Raw genomic sequence first — 15,813 nt, 5'->3', positions numbered from 1 at the left:
GAGAAAAAAAAAAAAACGTCACGGTTACGTTCGGACCTCCAGGCTGAGGAATCCGCCGTGATGCGCGGCGGTGACTCTGGGAGACGGCTCGAACCACTCGCAGGACTTGCCCAGAAGGTTGCGGAGGCTCCCGACGGACGAGACGGTGACGGAACCCGAGCAGCGTGCCAGGATCAGCACCTTGTCGCTCCACCAGTTGACGTCCACCAGCGGCCTGTACTGCTCTTTGTCTGAGAACGCAGTCACTTGGTTTTATTTGAAATTCATTGCGGAGGTGGAAAATGACCTCCAGCCATTTTATCATCTCGTTTGCTTGTTAATTGCATTTTTTATTGTCCGTCTATTTGATACAGAACAAACAATCGGTAAGAAAAGCTGGCAAAGATTTGTTGAGCATTTTATGTGTTACAAATGATCAGCTTTTCTTTTTTTTTTTTTTTTCTTTGAGCTATCTTTAACTTTCTGAATGATGGCCGTCATAAAATGTAGTGACGTCGGTGGGATTTGGGGGGGGGGGAAACATCCACTGGACACAAAGCGTGTAATTCGGTGAATAAGAAGCATCAAAGATCGTTAAATGGTATCGGCCGCGCTGTGTCAGCGTAAAAAAAGAAATGAATTAAAAAAGAAAAGCTGCTGAGAGCCCCGCGGGCCAAGCTACCTTTTATTTTCTTCCTCCTCTCCAGTGACGTCTTCCACTCCGGATTGATCTCCTCAAATCCTGGCTGCCGGCGAGGGAAGGAGCGAGGGAGGGAGGGAGAAGAAAGATTCATCTCTCACCCTGTTTACACTCGGCGGGCGGAAATACACACACACTCATCTGCTGACGTACCTGTTGGTCCTGCTCCCACGCTGCCCTCAGCTTCAGCGAGGGGACGTCCCAGAGCGTCAGGCGACCCGAGAAGTGAATGACGGCCAGCAGCGTCCCGTCCGGGTTCAGGCTCATGCGGAAGACGCCGTCCTGAAAAGGAACCCACGTCACCGTCCAGCCCGAGCCCCCCCCCAAAAAAAAGGCTACCTTTTCTTCTCCTTGTCTGCTGAAAAGTCTCAACGTGGGCATCCGTAGGAAACCTCGTTTTTGACTCTGAAGTAAAAAAAAAAAAAAAAAACAGGTCATGTTGCGTAGGGTCAACTCCAAAACCGTTTGCATTTCTTCTCACCGAGTTGATGTCGTCCTCCGAGCTGGTGACCTGCTTGTAGTGGGGAGAGCCGGACAACGCCCTCCACGCCGTCAATCCGTAAGAGGCGGCCTTGGACGAGCCGTCGTTCCCCGACTCGCAGCCGCCCACCAGCAGCAGCCTGGAAAGGTACGAGAAAAGAAACATTTTAGCACGGCCACCTTGTTTGTCGTGTTTTTTTTTTTCCATCTATTTATTCTTGATAGCAGTTATGAGTTTCGAAATAAAAAGGGTGAGATTAGAAGGAGAGTTGAATGCGTGTGCAGCATAAGCAACAAACAGAAGATGAGGAGTGATTGGCTTAACACTGCTCCCTGGCGCCCGCAAGGTGTACTGCAGGCAGCGCCTCCAAAACCAGCTTGGTGGTTGCAAACAGACAACCTCAAGAGGCCCAACGCGAGATGTCTGCACATGTAAAATCACTCATGACTCATGATCGACCCAATTTCATGTTGCTAAAACTTTTTTTTTTTAAAGCAACCCTAGAAACGAGCTGCGTTCTTCTTTGCCACGGATGGCGATGGCTTGACATTGACTTTTTTTTTTTCTCTTGGCACTAATCTATATGCAATTGCTTGCGCTGACCCACTTTTCACACCCCGGATCATTAAAGTTTCATCCGGCCTATTGGCTGGCAAACACTCGACAGTGGCTCTGGGGAGCCGCCGAGGCCGCCAAAGTCAACGTGCGGGAGAGGCGTACGTTTCGGGTCTCTGAGGTCAAAGGTCATCTCAAGAGTTGCGCTGACAAAATTGTTCAATCAATATCAATATTATAAATATCTAGAATCAAAGCCTGCTCGATTGTCAATTTCTTCACGTGAAGAACCGCTGACGCAATTCTGCCGTCATCAAATATTTACACGGTTGTCGGGACGACGGCGACGCCCACCTACCGGTAGCTCGGGTGGTAAATAGCCGAAGTGATGCCGCGGGAGTAGTGGGCGGAGAAGTTGAAGGTGTGGTTCTCTTGGAAGTTCTGCTTGGTGCCCACGCTGTCAAAAAGAACAACACGCGGCAGGTGAGATAACGTCAACGAGCGAGCGGGATGCCAAAAACGTGGACAAAGGAGAACCCTGAGGACATTGCGGCGACTTAGTGTCAAGCCTGACGTTCCATTCAAACTGTCAGAAGAACAGGAGGGGGAGAGCAATAAGCTCCTAACAAAATGAAAAGCAATCATTCCAAATAAGCCCCGCAATATTTGGGCCATTTCTCCCGCTTCTTAATTCCCCGACTTACACACGCCTGGAATAATAGAAACATTTTGCTCCCGTTCAAGCCGTGACCTCCAACGTTTCCACTCGGGCTGGATGAAAAGTACGCTGAATGTCAAGGCGAAGGCCTTCACGTATAAACACGGCCGCCGCTTTCTTTGATGGATGTTTGAAGAGGACGGCGAGGAGCCGCGCCGTCGGCCGAGGTCGACGCAATAACGGCGGACACTTTACGAAGCCCTTGGAAAAGATAACAATGGCCTCTTTTAACTCGGCTCCGGGAGAGACAAAATAAGAGAAACGACTTCGGGTAGACAGCCGAGAGAGCGAGCGAGCCAGCCCAGCTTGTTAAGCGATTTCTTAATGGCCGCTCCAAATTAACAGCTAAGGAGGTCGTTCCAGCGCAGAGAAATGGCCGTGCTTCGGCTTTGGATGATTCGAGGCGAGCGCCCACCTGACCAGGTAGCTCTTGAGCCCGCCCCCGTACGTGATGACCAGCAGCTCGGCCGACCACTGAGCGCCGCCCGTGTATTCCAGGAAGATGAGGCCCGCTACGGCACAGCCAAAATCCCCGGGGAAGCTCGGCTCCTTTAGGCGAGGGGGGGGAGAAGAAAAGAAAAAAAACATGACAAGACGTATGGAAAATTCCGCTTTGATTGACGCGCGTTATCGGCAAAAAAGATCGCCCTTTCGATCGTCATTATGCGAGGGCTGGAAGTGATATGAGGCGTGACGGAAGGATAAGAGGAATATCGAGGGAGGGCTCGAAGGAGCATCGAGTGTGCGAGACATAAAAAAATGGCACCGAAGAAAAAACAACGTGGAGATGCGCGCGCTTACCGGCGGGATGACAAACAGCTCGCTGCCCACCAGGTCGAAAAGGCGCACCGTGCCCGTGCTGTCGGCGAAGGCCAACAGGGCGCAGTCGTGGCTCCACGCCACCCGCCGCCACTGAGGGTTGGGGTCCTTTGGCACTGCACAAAATGGCCGAGGATTCATTATCGATACAGATAAGCAAGGTGGCTGCCTGCGAAAATAATCCCCGGCCTCTACGGCGGCAATAAATCCCATCCCCGGAGAAAGAGGCCGACGATGATGTCGTATATCAGCGCGACGCGCTTAAGGAGCTATGGGGGGTGCTACATCTTCATAATTGTCTCCCAAAGACAGAATACACAAGAAAGGACCCATCCCGGCTTTTACGGAAGTTTTAGTCTGCTGTTTGGCCGAGACGCTGACTCAGCAGAACGGTGTGACTTTTGCTTTTTTCGGTAGCTTCGAGAATTGTAGCCCAAAAGGGCAAAAATCAATACGGGACACATTCAAACCTTAAAAGGTGTCCTTGACATTTTTTTTTTCCTCAGCGGGGTAAAAAGCGATGCTTGTTTTCTTAAGCTGGACCCCAAGGCTAGCTAATGATGAAAACAGCAGGGGCCCCAGAATTGAGCCCTGCGGAACGCCACGTGACGGCGGCAACCGAGACTAACACGAAAAGTTCTGTCGGACAAATAAGACGGAAATCACGTGGATGCTGCCAATGAGTCAGATCCAACAAAAGTAGCTAGCATGAATTGCGCTTGTTCGACGTCATGTTTCATCCAGGCAACCAAACTCTCTCTCTCTCTCTCTCTCTCTCTCCTGGCTCCATTTTCAATCTTTTCTTCCCATTACACCCCCCCCCCTCTCCATTATGTATTGCACGCTCTATCTGCAACCGAGTGGGGCTCCATTTCCACATAAATGGCTTTTTTTTTTTTTTTTTTTGAGGACGGCATAAAATAGAATGTTTGCGTCGCTTCCTCCGTGGGTGGAAGTCGGGGAAGAAATCAGCCGGCTACGCGCGCCTTCCATGTAAAGAAGCCGCGTTTATCACAGCTCGACAGCCATGAATTATGAAAGGCGGCAAGCGGGACAATGGCGGGTTTAAGGGGAGGGGGGGGGGCAGGTAAGGCGGGAGCGAGCGGGCACAATAACACCGACGCCAAAGCAAGGAGGAGAGACTTCAAAAAAAGAAAAAGAAATAGACGCTGCTATTTTGTGGACTTCATAACGCAACTAACAGAATTAAAACCACACAACAGAAGATGTATTACTTTTTTTTTATGACTTGTTTACACGGACACGCTTCTCTGGAGTGCTTCTGAATATTGAATGAATTGTGACCGAACAACGTATAATTGAAATAATCCTCGCCGCCTACGAGCTAGGCTGAGTGAAGATCCACAGCAACCTTCGAGCCACCGAGAGCAACTTGGCTGTAATCTTTTCGGCTTTTTTTTTTTTGTTTCACTTGATTTTGAACATCTAAAACGTGTTATTGGGGTTAGCTTAGAGGCTTTTTACCTTGGCATTTCCCAATAACTGAGCCAAAGTCATCTCGCACAGATCTGAAGAGAAAAGAAGCAAACACACACACAGAAGTTGTGGATTTGACACACACACTCAGTGGATCAAAACAGAGCGCATTTTGTGTTTGAGACGTTGCTCGGTAATGACCTGATCTCCACACACTGGTCCTGGACCACAGCCAGGAGTTTTCCGTTACTGTAAAGGTAAAGCCAAAAAGACACGAGTGAGTTGAACAGGACAGCAAAGACGACCGGCGGATCGATGAACAATCAAAGAGCAAACGTTTCGTCGGTGGTTTGTGTGTGTGAGTGTGTGTGTGTGTGTGTGTGTGTGTACCTCGCGAGCGCCGGCTGCCAGCCAATCTGCTTGTTGACTAGCCGCAGGAGGCCGAGCGGGAGAGACGAGCTGGACGGGCTGAAAGAGCCAACAGCAAAAGCATCACAACAGAATACAAAACACAAACCATTATGCACTTTTATTTATTTTTTTACCTGTACCACAAATAGTTCAGGATAAGGCGGAACGGGCCTGGAAAAAAAATGATATTTCTGTTAGAACACAAATATTGTAAACGTCTGAGACCCAGCAATTCCTTTTTGACCTCTGTAGAGGATGTTTGTTTTTGGGATGTTGGAGGTTTTATTTCACTGAGTAGTCTCAAAGGACAATTTTGAATTTGTGTCATTTGAACAAACCAAAACTTACCTGTCACTGCTTTTGCTACAAGGGAGGTGTTTTGTTCCTTGTTGCCGCGCAACTGCAAGAATAAGATCATGGAAACTATGATTTATTTGAGTGGTGGCGTTATTGTGTTTTCATGTCAATTAAAGGAAATTGTATTTTTTTTTTTTTAAATAGGTTTTAATGGTTGTTCTTGATGAACGGGGTAAATTAATTGATGCACCTGACTGCCTCATTACGTTACATAAGTCATAATCATCCATCATAGTAATAAAAACATGATCAATTGACAGCTTGTTATTATAAAGTGGTATTAAAAAGAAAAGTTAACAAAGTTGGAGACTGTTGACGCTACGTGGCTACGCATTGACTCGAACACCACGTCACTCGTTCACGTTGCGGCTTCTTTTCGTAAGTCACAGTGCCGCAAATGTGGGAAAATGAAAGCTGAGACAAAAGTTGGAAATGGCAGCCGACTAACCTGAGTGTCAGTCTCCGGAGGCCATTCGGTAATGACGAGTAAATCATACAAAATGTTCTCCTCTTCACCGTCGAGGATGCTATCGTCCGCCATGTTGACTGAAGACAGCCGACTACGGCAAATCGTAAGGGACAAAAAGAACAAAAGCGACAGTTTGGGAAATTTGGGAATTCAATTCAATCAACTTTATGACACAAGTTTTTTTCCCAGTATATTTTATTGAAACGACACGTTTTTCTTGGTAACAAATGCATCATATTTACAAGTGCAAAGATGTTCATATTTAGAGTCTGCATTTATTTGACGTAGAAAAATGAGACAATACATGTGCGTGTTTGCAATTTGGACAAGAGTGTCAAGAATGCTGGATTGACAGGTGGACATTCCTGCCTTTCTTCTTCCTACTACGGTGGCCAAGGAAAAATCTGGCATCCCAACCTCGGAGAGCAGCGCACAGTCCTACACCTGCAAAATAGTTGAGCAGTTTTGCTCTGTTTTGTTTTGGTTTTGAATGGAGCATGTGTACCTAATGTAGTGTCCCTTCAAGACAGACGAAGGTGTGGGTCAGGCTAGGTCGAGTTTCTTTTGCGTCTCGTTCAGTTTGTCTTGCAACCTCTTCTTCCGCCAGTCGAGAAATTTCCTCCGCATCCTGTTGGCCTGCCAGCCGGCCGCAAAACCCGCCAGGAAGGACACGACGACAGCCGCCTGGACTGACCTCTCCGAAAAGTCGGCCATATTCGCATATAGCGCTGCCGACCTGTCAGACACAAGATACCGGAAGTTAAGTGGTACAAGTCTCGCGATATTTCAGCGACGGAATGCACAAGTCGCGCGTACGCTGATTACATTCTCCCCAATCATCATTAATGTGCATATTTTCATCTAGAGTTTTTTTTTATCAAAAATATCAATTGAACCAAGTCAATTACATTATACTGCCCATCCTTTTTAACCCCACACATTTTATTCTATTTATTGTGTAGTACCTAAAGACACATCATTTTATTTAAAAGTTTTTATTTGAAATGATTTTAAATACAAATAATATACTTTTTTTTTTTAATCCATTTACAATGAGAGTTCCTTTTGTAAACAAGAGTGGCAGATAGGAGTCGGCATTTTTGTGGTACTTTGAATACACTAAATCTGTGGCGGGTAGTGAAAGTGTAGAAGATGAGGGGCTGCAGCAAAGCCGTTCCAACATCCCTTCCGTGTCTTCCTGGTGTGCGCAATCAGAAGGACCGAGAGCGTAAAAGACTGGCGGCCATCAAATCAGCGGAGACTGCACACTTATCCACTCAGCAACGCTACATTCCATGAAGGACACCTCTTTGGTGGACCGCATGTGCTCGAGACCCGGCCGCCCAAAAAAAAGAATAGTAAGCTGCTCATTCCTGTTATCAACAGACTTTAACAGAACCAAAACAAAGAGAAGAGCATAACTGGTGTCCTTGATATACAGGTGGATTTTTACAACACAAATTATCATTGAGAATAAAAAGAAGTCACCCAGACACGGGGGCACTAGAGTCCAACAACGCTAAAGCCCAAAAAAAAAACAAAAATACTGCCGAGCCGAGAACAACGGCGGGTGCATGGCACCCAAGTGACCTTTTTTTTTTTTTCTTTTCCACATTTTCTTTTTTTAATTTTTTTTGTCACACTGCTTGTAAGTCGTAAGGCTTCTCAGGGCGATGGTGACACGCCGGAATGTGCGGCCACCAAAACGGACTGGATCTGTTGTGTGCTAGTGCGTAAGGAAGGACTTCTGATGACACTATTAGAAAATAGCAGTAGCAATTCCAAGTCCTATTGGAAAGTCCGTCGGGTGGGAACGAGTTGGCGAGTGATTGTGACAACTCGCGGCCAATGGAACGCGATTGGTCTCGATGGCCCCTCGCCAGATGGCCGCTCCGATCCCCCGCTCGCTCGCACCTGTACGCATTCTTACCGGGTTAGAAACACAAACACGCGGGCGCGCGCACACACATATACACGTAGAAAAGAGGCCAGCTGGCGTGGTGGGCGGGGGGGGACATGGATTGAGTGTACAAAAATGTCCCGGCTGAGTCTCTGCGTTGGTCTGTGAGTGTTGAGGGGCGGGGTGGGGGCGGGGTGGGGTGCTGGCAGCGTGTGCGTGCGCACGCGCGTGCGTGTTCAGTCGTTGTCGTCGTCTTCGCTCTCCTCGATGCCGTCGCTGTCCTCTTGCTCCTCGTCCTCCTCCTCCGTGTCGGGGATGTCCCACTGGGGGTGGTTGTCCAACATGGCCTTGGCCTCGTGCACCTCCAGCTGCGCAAAGGTGTCACAGCGTGTCACGTGACGACGACGTCGGTGTGCTTTTCAATCGGGCTGGTTTCGAGCACCCACCTTAAGCGGTTTGATTTGATCCAGTCCCAAGTAGGAATCCGATCGCAGGATGACCGAATATTGATAGTTGCCCGTTTTGGAAGGCGCCGGAAACTTCAGCTCCACCTGGACGAACGCGAACGGACGCCGTCAAACATGGCTTCCGTTTGGCCGAGTGTGGAAATTCTCTGGACGCACCTCCTCGGTATCCTTGAGCGTGCAGACGTGGTAGGGCATGGACACGAGGGTCTGGTCGCGCCGGTCGGCGATGTACAGCCACCACCACTCCTGCTTCTCCTCGGGGTAGTAGAGGCTGTAGGCCGCGTGCGTCACCTTGGACTTGGTCTCCAGCAGGGCGCGCTCTCGCCGCTGGATGCTCTGCTGCAGCGCCTCCCATTCCTGAAAGTTTGAGAAGATTCTAAAGCCATCCCAGTTTTTTTTTTTTATTCATCGTCCGTGCCGGCGTGTCTGGCTTTACCGACCTCCTCGTCGTCTCCGGCCATCTCGTCCACTTCGGTGTCGCTCTGCTTGTCGCTGTCTTCGTCTCTCTCGCTGGGAGAGTCTTTGTTGGTCTCGGCCTCGTCCGACTCGCTTCCTTTGTCCGAGACCTCCTCGTCCTCCTCCTTGGGCGCCGCGGGCGTCTCCTGCCAGGCGCGCAAGTTTGGTCGTGTTCACGAAGAGCGAGTCGGCGGCGTGGGCAACTTACGTTTCCCGCTACTAAGCTGCCGTTGGCCTGCTTGCTTTTGACGGGCGCCGGCGTGGTCTTTTTCTTGGTGAGCTTTTTCTTCTTGGATTTGGCTGTCTTCTTGGCACTTTTGTTCTTGTTCTGCCACACTTGCTTCGCTTTCGCTTTACCCGCGTCTCCCTGTTGAGCGAGAAAATAGACGAGGCGACTTTAGAAAAGTCACAAAAGGTGCACGTAAGGAAAGCAGCGGAAACATTGATTCCATTTCTTTTGATGTTCATCTAAAGGTCCATATGGAAGTTTTAAGCAAAGCGGCTTCTGCGTGGATTCCATGAGAAGCTTATCCCGCCATAGTGCGCCACATTGTTAGTCCTTACCACTTCCTCCGTGGGGGCGGGCTCCTCTCCTGGACACGGTGAAGGCTCCTGCTCCTTTTCAAACACCTCCTGCACAACAAGTACAGGCAGCGTTGAGTCACTTTCCTTAAAGAAATAGGGCAACGCTGCCCTCTAGTGTTCATCTGTAGAAATGCTTGCGCATCTCGGATCGGTCAGGTACGTGTCCTTTTTCATGCCGACACCTACCACCATTCGTTTTCTGCTCAAGGTGACCGTCACCGTGACGATGGAGCCCGCCGTGATGTTGTTGCTGTCTTCGTCGTCGAGGACTGCGCAGACACGGACCGTCACCGAGGGACAACGGCTGCAGGTCTCAAAGACAGGCGTGTGCGTTTCCATGCTGACCTTGTAGTTTGGTGTCCATGGTGATGTGAGGGAAGCTGCCCAGCACGGCCATGACCTCGTCGTACTTCTCCTCGCCCATGAAGCGCAACATGCTGCGTCGGTCCGAGTCTTTGAGACTCACCAGGTCCTGCAGACTGCGGACCTTGTACTTTTTGGAGATGCAGTAGCGGAGGTGCTCCTCCTCGAAATGGGGCAGCTGCAGCAGGGGCGACTTAGACTCCTGCAGGCCCTGCACGATCATCTGGGTCAGCTTCATGCAGTTCTCGATGGTGACCAGGCGAGGGGCGTGGAAACCTGCACCAAATGCAAATCGTAAGAGTCACACGAGGACAGCGACGAGCGATAAACAGCCTGACCTCCTCTGCTGTTGGCCATCATGGTGAGCTGACAGCCCACGTTGATCATCTCCTGGAGGAGAGCCGGACTCTTCTTCACCACGAATCTCTGATCTGAAGCGGAACACAGCGGGTTACGTGATGGTTTCCCACGCCATCTCGTTCACGTGCGGTCTGACCTTCGTCCAGCTCCTCGGACACGTCCATGCGCGCCAGGTGCGAGAGGACCAACACTCGGGCTTTCAGACTGTACGGGTAGCAGAAGGGAGGCTCCTTCTTCTTCACGTTGATGTTCCCCAGCTCACGAATCAACTGCAAGGTGTGCAAAAAGGGAAGAACTCCACTCACCTTGTGTGATTGTTATTTCCTTTTTTTTTTTTTTTTTTTGGAAGGCAAGATTGCAACCTGTGGCACTTCGATGTTGTCGGTGGGTCGGATGGTGGCTTCTTTATTGCTGCGAGGGTCAAACTCAAACGCTGCTGTTAGCACCATGACTAACCCTGCAAACACAATTGGGAGAAGAATAAAAAAAAAAAAAACCACGACTTCATCCTAAGTTAACAATATGATGAATGGAGCCGACACGTACGCTTCATGTTCATGTTGGGCGTCTTGTACATGAAATGCATGAAGAGCTGAGTGGTGTTGATGAGGATCTGGTCTCCGCTGTATCGGATGGAGCGGTACCACCACGTGCCCTGAGATACACAAAGCCCGCTGAAATAAAAAAAAAAAAAACATTTCGCCCAATAATACAAGAAGACTACTTACCACCACAACAGGGAGGATCACCATGAAGGCCAGACCGTACACCAGTAACACCTAAAAGAGATCACAAAGGATTAGAGCTGGAGCTGTTTTATCTGCGTGAACCTTTATACTGCCACCTGGTGGTCAAATTGTGCACACCAGAAATCGCCACACTGAGTTAATATTTCATAACCAATTAAATCCTTGTTATGACTATATGTTTTTATGAAGTCTAATATAAAGTGTGACTTAACAAGAGTGCATTTTAATTCATTTAAATGGGTTGGAAGGATGCGAGACAGGTAAAAAAAAAAAAGTACATCATAAAAATGATCACGTCCCGCTATGCTGGTCACGCTACACTGCTGAGTCATGTTTGGATATGACGAAAAAAGATAAACACCAGCATTGAGTTCTTCTGGTCCACAATCCAGGCAGGCAGGGCGATGCCAAAACTGGTCGCTGCAAAGACAAACGGGTTTTAGAAAGCAGGCCAACGTTCTCATCCCATCCTTCCATTCACAAACTCACCGCCTGGCCCGTCCGGGTTGCCGTACATTTCCCAGTTCTTTCGGGACTGTTCATTGGTGAGACTGCGAGCAGACAAAAGGACACTCAATGGCGGAACGCGCGTTTGCCGAGGCCAAGGCGGGCGGGGCCGTACGCGGCGTAAGCTTTGGCGATCCTCATGAACGTGGCCTCGTCGCCGCCTCGGTCCGGATGGAATTTCAACGACAGCACGCGGTACTGCTTCTTGATCTCCGACAGAGACGAGCCCTGCGCGACGGGCAAACGAAAAGACAACGTCTCAGTTTCAGAGGGACGGCGAAAGTCTGATGGAATCTCCCCGCGTGCAAATTTACCGGGTCCAAGCTGAGGACTTCGTAAGGGTTGTACTCCTGGTACTCCCTGTCCAGCTTAGACACCTTGTATGCCAGCAACAGGAACACGGCCCAGCCAAACAACAAGGCGGCTTTCCTGAAAACACACACACACACACACACGCAAGAAGCGCTTTTGATGCGGACAAGCTTCCGTGCTGGCTCTCGTTTCGATAAGGCGTCCGATTCACGTTCGGATGTTTGGTATCGGCGCGTGCGACTTCAACTTGTTTCCATGACAATAGCAAAGCCCGCAAGGTCTGCTTTTGCATTAGCATCTGTTGCCATGACAACCCTCCCCTCCACCTCTGGCCGCCACAAGAACCAAGCCGTAATATTACGAAAGAAAAAAAAAAAGAAATGAAATGGTCATAAAATTAAGAGGGGGGGGGGGAAAGGTCACAAGAAACCATGAGACAGATTAGGCCTGGCGAATCAATCGTACGTTTGCATTTCCTTGTCAGCGCTGCGCCGGCGCTCGCCACTCCCAAAATAGTGACACGAGTGACTAAATTTAGAGCGGCGTCCTTTTGTAAAGCAGCGCGGCCAGAGTTAAAAAAAAAAAACGAGGCGTAACGGTGAGAAGACGTGGAAAAAAAAAAACACAACAGAGACCGCGGCTTGTGCTCACTTGAGCGTGGGGACGACGCTTTGCTGAGACTTGAGGAGTCGCAGTCGATACCACAGGCACCTGCCGTGCACCCGCCGCAGGCTCTTGAGGCGCAATTGTTCTAGAAAAAAAAACAACAACATCAGCATCATTTCATCGAGGTAGCAGCCACCATCAATGTTACACAATCCGATATTGACGATGTATCTATTGGCCGCTGCCCTGCGATGACACGGCAAGAATTCAAAGCAAAACTCGCAGAGAACGTTACGTAAGGCGCTGGGAGTTATTGCCGACCTTGTTGACAAAACACGTCCAGATAAGCTCTTATCAGCCAGCTGTTACACAAACGTACCAAATGTCTTTACTCCCTAATCACTACGAGTGGACCGAGACTGTCCGCTGGAAAAAAAATCACTCAGGCATCATTAAGGAGTCGGGAATGAGTGGATTCGTATCAGTATCACAAAATGTAAAGTTATTTTCACACCGTCGTCTTCAATTGTGCTGCTGAGTCACCAGCAGGGGGCGGTATAAGCCAGCCAAACAGCGGTACGATGCAACTCCTCTCAACCCATCAGTACGGTATTGATATCGAAAAAAAAGTTAATGAATACATGAGCGTTACAGATTGATACTTATATCGTGTTGTGGTCCAGATAGTCATTGCTGAAAGGCCTCATTTGTTATGCTGCGTGCAAATGGAGAAAGTTGCCATCATAAATCAATTTCAAGCATTCTTAAATCAATTTCAATTTGAATCGACAATTGCTTCACGATACTTTCCCTTTTCACGAGTTAAACTGTGGCCTTTTTTTTTATAATCTATTGCTGCAGTGACAATTTAACTAAATCCCCGTCGAAGGCAAAGCCACGTTACTATTGAGGAATTACTGTCGTGTACTGCAATGCACGGGGTACTACTTGACCTCTGTACGTGTATCGCGTCATGCTAACTACGAAATATACGTCAACTAGCATCACGTCATAATAGTGTAGTACAACAATACTAGTCATAGTATCACGCAGTTATCAACTAGGTTTAGCGTTACTCGTAACATGTCATCGTATCATAAATCATCACGAATGCTCGGAGTCATGGGAAATTGTACTAGTCAACATCAATCGGTTCACTAAATGTCAACTAGTGCGCACTTGTAACATGTCTTGGCAGGATGCAGAGAAGTCATACTGCTAGCAGTTTGGGGGAAAACCATTCAACTTGTGCGGACAAAGAGCGTCCTGGGAGGGAGATGACGCTGAAGCTTCGGCAAAATGAAAAATCGCACCGCCAGTGCCAACGGGTTCGGGACGCTCGCGGGAGCCGTCCCTTAGCTCAAGCTAGCAACAGAGCCCGACATCGGGGCCTTACCAGCATTCTGATCCCGGGGCCAGAAGTAATAGGTGGCCGGGATCACGATGAGTCCCACGAACGACGTGAGAAAGTAGAAAAAGGTGTTGCCGCTGTCGTCGTACTGAAACTGCTGGCCGGCCATTTCGTCAGTCGCGGCGCCGTCCGAGCGTCGTTCGCCGGCGCGGGACGTCCGTGGGGCCGCTGCTTCTGCTACTTGTGCCGCTGGAAGCCCGCTGAGGCAGAGTGGCGTTTGGTAGCCGGCTAGCCAGCTAGCATCCAACCAGATGAGTAAGAGGCATACGTGGTGTACGCATGCGCAATCGGATTCTTCTTCTTCTTCGCTGCGTCCCCGCCCCGCATTTTGTTAGGTTATCTTTACTGCCCTCAATGGGTCACGATGCGCATAGGTCAGCGTGAAAACATTTCTTTTGAACTGGAATTAAAAAAATAACACGAGATAATGTGGCTACACAGCAGCTCTTGAATGAAAACGTGCATCCAGGCTGTTACCGCATTAAGTGTAATATTAAAGATTGATATTTGTGTGGGCTGAAACGGGATTAATGGCATTTAAATATTGTGTTGCTTTTGGTTAACCGAGGTCCATAAATTTAAATGTGCGTATGAATAAAAAACATCCAAGACAAAAGTGACGTTTGCGTATTTAATTCCATTTTGGGATTCCGTCCCTTATATGTGCACCAGGGTGTCGTGCAGTGGTTTGCGTTTGAGGTCGGGCACGGTGGCGTCCTTGGCGGGGTAGCCGACGGGTAGCAGCATGAGCAGCTTCTCGTTGACGGGTCGCCCGAGCAGCAGCCTGAGCTTGGGGCCGCAGTTGAGCGGCGTCGACGTCACGGTGACCAGACCCACGTTCTGTAAGAGAGTCATCCCATCTGAATTTGGAAAAAAAAGTGAATTCCTTTTGGTCTTATTTCACCTGAAGTGCGGCCAGCAGGATTCCGCAAGCGATGGACACGCTGATCTCATTGTAATAATGCACCCTCTTCTTGTTGTCTGGAAGGATTCCGTACGTCTGTTTGAAGATGAGGATGAGGTACGGCGCCACGTCCAAGTACTCCTTCATCCAGTTTGTCCTGCGGCGGACGCACAGCAATCGTCCCGTGAGACGACTCGCGTGGGACCGACCGATTAGCGTTGCCGATGCTGCGTGCTCACCTGAAGTTGGCCAAGTCTTTGACCCACTTGTCTCCCATGCGCTGCCGATAGTTCATCTCCTCTTCTTCCTCCACGACCAGCCGCAGGCGGTGCTTGACGTCTGGGTCGGAGACTATCACGAAGGTCCAGGGTTCGGTGTGGGCGCCGCTAGGTGCCGTGCCTGCCCAGGTCGGTTAAAAACAATCCCGTTGTTGTTAGAGTTTGGACTATTTGCCCTGTTCTCGGTCTATGTAATTATTGTGTCTAATATAGAGATATCACTTTGGCACCATCTTGTGTCCAAAGAACTGCATTACAACTCATCTTTTTTTTTTTTTTTTACCTGCGGTGCGTATGACGTTTTCGATGACTTCCCGCGGCACGGGCTCGGGGCTGATGAAGCGCACCGTCCTGCGCTGGTTCATTAGCGTGTAGAAGCGTTGAGATCTGCGTAGCATCTCTTCCTCAGGGTGGCGCTCCGACAAGTAAGGCACCTGTGGGATGTCTTCATGCTTGTCCGCCCACTCGCCTTCCTCTGGAACACATCAAAAGTTCCCAAATGTACTCAAGCGTTGAATAGTGAACTGTAAAGTAAAAGGTAAGAACTATGATGGCAAATGATTCTTTCCAATCCACTATCTTTCAAAAGAAATTGAGAATGAGCCAAAGCTTGGATCCAGTTCTACAAAAATAAGCCATTCACTTACTGACTAACTTACAAACTTCAAACTCTTACCATCTTTTGTCATGGTCTCACTGTCATCCTGCAGGTCCTCATCCACCCCCGGTCTGGTTTTTCCCCCACGAGGGTCGCCGGCGGTTTTGGTCCGCCGGCTCCTCACCGCCACATAGCCCAACACCAAGCACAGCACTAGCACCAGGACTGGAGTGAAGATGGCCATGGCGGGGATGACTGGTCAGAGGAGGCCTCTTGGCAGATCATGTTAAAAGGAAATGACGTAATAAACTTGGCCAATGACAAAGTCCAATCGGCTCGCAGGTGCTTACGTGGTTTAGTTTCAAGTCAAAACTAATTCCAGTCTAAAGTT

General features: G+C 49.2%; 4 protein-coding genes across 5 annotated transcripts in view; all 4 read right to left on the bottom strand.

Annotated features, from left to right (window-relative positions):
* The window catches only part of nbas (NBAS subunit of NRZ tethering complex), a 31,533-nt gene extending 25,501 nt beyond the window's left edge, over window positions 1-6,032 (bottom strand). For both annotated transcript variants that reach the window (XM_085937811.1, XM_085937812.1), the window contains exons 1-14: window positions 5,906-6,032; window positions 5,449-5,500; window positions 5,235-5,271; window positions 5,080-5,157; window positions 4,891-4,938; window positions 4,738-4,781; window positions 3,235-3,368; window positions 2,849-2,982; window positions 2,074-2,172; window positions 1,161-1,299; window positions 1,019-1,084; window positions 833-961; window positions 662-725; window positions 37-230 (exon numbers count right to left, since the gene is read on the bottom strand). In XM_085937811.1, coding sequence (XP_085793937.1) covers window positions 37-230; window positions 662-725; window positions 833-961; window positions 1,019-1,084; window positions 1,161-1,299; window positions 2,074-2,172; window positions 2,849-2,982; window positions 3,235-3,368; window positions 4,738-4,781; window positions 4,891-4,938; window positions 5,080-5,157; window positions 5,235-5,271; window positions 5,449-5,500; window positions 5,906-5,998 — 1,311 coding nt within the window. In that variant the 5' untranslated portion in view covers window positions 5,999-6,032. The remainder of the gene's footprint in view (window positions 1-36; window positions 231-661; window positions 726-832; window positions 962-1,018; window positions 1,085-1,160; window positions 1,300-2,073; window positions 2,173-2,848; window positions 2,983-3,234; window positions 3,369-4,737; window positions 4,782-4,890; window positions 4,939-5,079; window positions 5,158-5,234; window positions 5,272-5,448; window positions 5,501-5,905) is intronic.
* A 149-nt stretch (window positions 6,033-6,181) lies between these two features.
* On the bottom strand, window positions 6,182-6,698 carry lnc.lemp (lncRNA encoded micropeptide). Its single transcript, XM_085937963.1, has 2 exons — window positions 6,432-6,698; window positions 6,182-6,370 (listed from the first exon to the last, which is right to left on the bottom strand). Exon 1 carries the CDS (start codon window positions 6,638-6,640, stop codon window positions 6,470-6,472), a length of 171 nt encoding a protein of 56 aa, XP_085794089.1. The 5' UTR covers window positions 6,641-6,698; the 3' UTR covers window positions 6,182-6,370; window positions 6,432-6,469.
* Window positions 6,699-7,296: 598 nt separating this feature from the next.
* Window positions 7,297-13,898, bottom strand: sec63 (SEC63 homolog, protein translocation regulator). The gene is made up of 19 exons (XM_085936921.1): window positions 13,628-13,898; window positions 12,277-12,376; window positions 11,628-11,742; window positions 11,429-11,541; window positions 11,296-11,357; window positions 11,168-11,226; window positions 10,786-10,836; window positions 10,604-10,712; window positions 10,420-10,514; window positions 10,194-10,326; window positions 10,036-10,128; window positions 9,680-9,973; window positions 9,521-9,603; window positions 9,314-9,382; window positions 8,958-9,116; window positions 8,734-8,895; window positions 8,450-8,650; window positions 8,273-8,377; window positions 7,297-8,194 (listed from the first exon to the last, which is right to left on the bottom strand). Exons 1-19 carry the CDS (start codon window positions 13,749-13,751, stop codon window positions 8,063-8,065), a joined length of 2,259 nt encoding a protein of 752 aa, XP_085793047.1. The 5' UTR covers window positions 13,752-13,898; the 3' UTR covers window positions 7,297-8,062.
* Window positions 13,899-14,265: 367 nt separating this feature from the next.
* On the bottom strand, window positions 14,266-15,697 carry iyd (iodotyrosine deiodinase). The gene is made up of 5 exons (XM_085936924.1): window positions 15,501-15,697; window positions 15,108-15,299; window positions 14,786-14,945; window positions 14,547-14,703; window positions 14,266-14,482 (listed from the first exon to the last, which is right to left on the bottom strand). Exons 1-5 carry the CDS (start codon window positions 15,664-15,666, stop codon window positions 14,300-14,302), a joined length of 858 nt encoding a protein of 285 aa, XP_085793050.1. The 5' UTR covers window positions 15,667-15,697; the 3' UTR covers window positions 14,266-14,299.
* Window positions 15,698-15,813: the final 116 nt, after the last annotated feature.

Source organism: Syngnathus leptorhynchus, chromosome 18 (assembly GCF_054491065.1).
Source record: "Syngnathus leptorhynchus isolate UIUO chromosome 18, UIUO_Slep, whole genome shotgun sequence".
In the NCBI taxonomy this organism is placed as follows: Eukaryota; Metazoa; Chordata; class Actinopteri; order Syngnathiformes; family Syngnathidae; genus Syngnathus; species Syngnathus leptorhynchus.
This window is presented reverse-complemented; position numbering and strand designations above follow the sequence as displayed.

Coding starts and splice junctions, on each gene's coding strand:
- lnc.lemp (XM_085937963.1), bottom strand. CDS start 6,640: ATGGCCGACTTTTCGGAGAGGTCAGTCCAGGCGGCTGTCGTCGTGTCC.
- sec63 (XM_085936921.1), bottom strand. CDS start 13,751: ATGGCCGGCCAGCAGTTTCAGTACGACGACAGCGGCAACACCTTTTTC. Junction 9,604..9,679: donor CATGGACACCAAACTACAAG/GTCAGCATGGAA, acceptor GTGTCTGCGCAG/TCCTCGACGACGAAGACAGC. Junction 8,195..8,272: donor ATCAAATCAAACCGCTTAAG/GTGGGTGCTCGA, acceptor ACCTTTGCGCAG/CTGGAGGTGCACGAGGCCAA.
- iyd (XM_085936924.1), bottom strand. CDS start 15,666: ATGGCCATCTTCACTCCAGTCCTGGTGCTAGTGCTGTGCTTGGTGTTG. Junction 14,946..15,107: donor AAACGTCATACGCACCGCAG/GTAAAAAAAAAA, acceptor CGACCTGGGCAG/GCACGGCACCTAGCGGCGCC. Junction 14,704..14,785: donor AAAGACTTGGCCAACTTCAG/GTGAGCACGCAG, acceptor CGTCCGCCGCAG/GACAAACTGGATGAAGGAGT.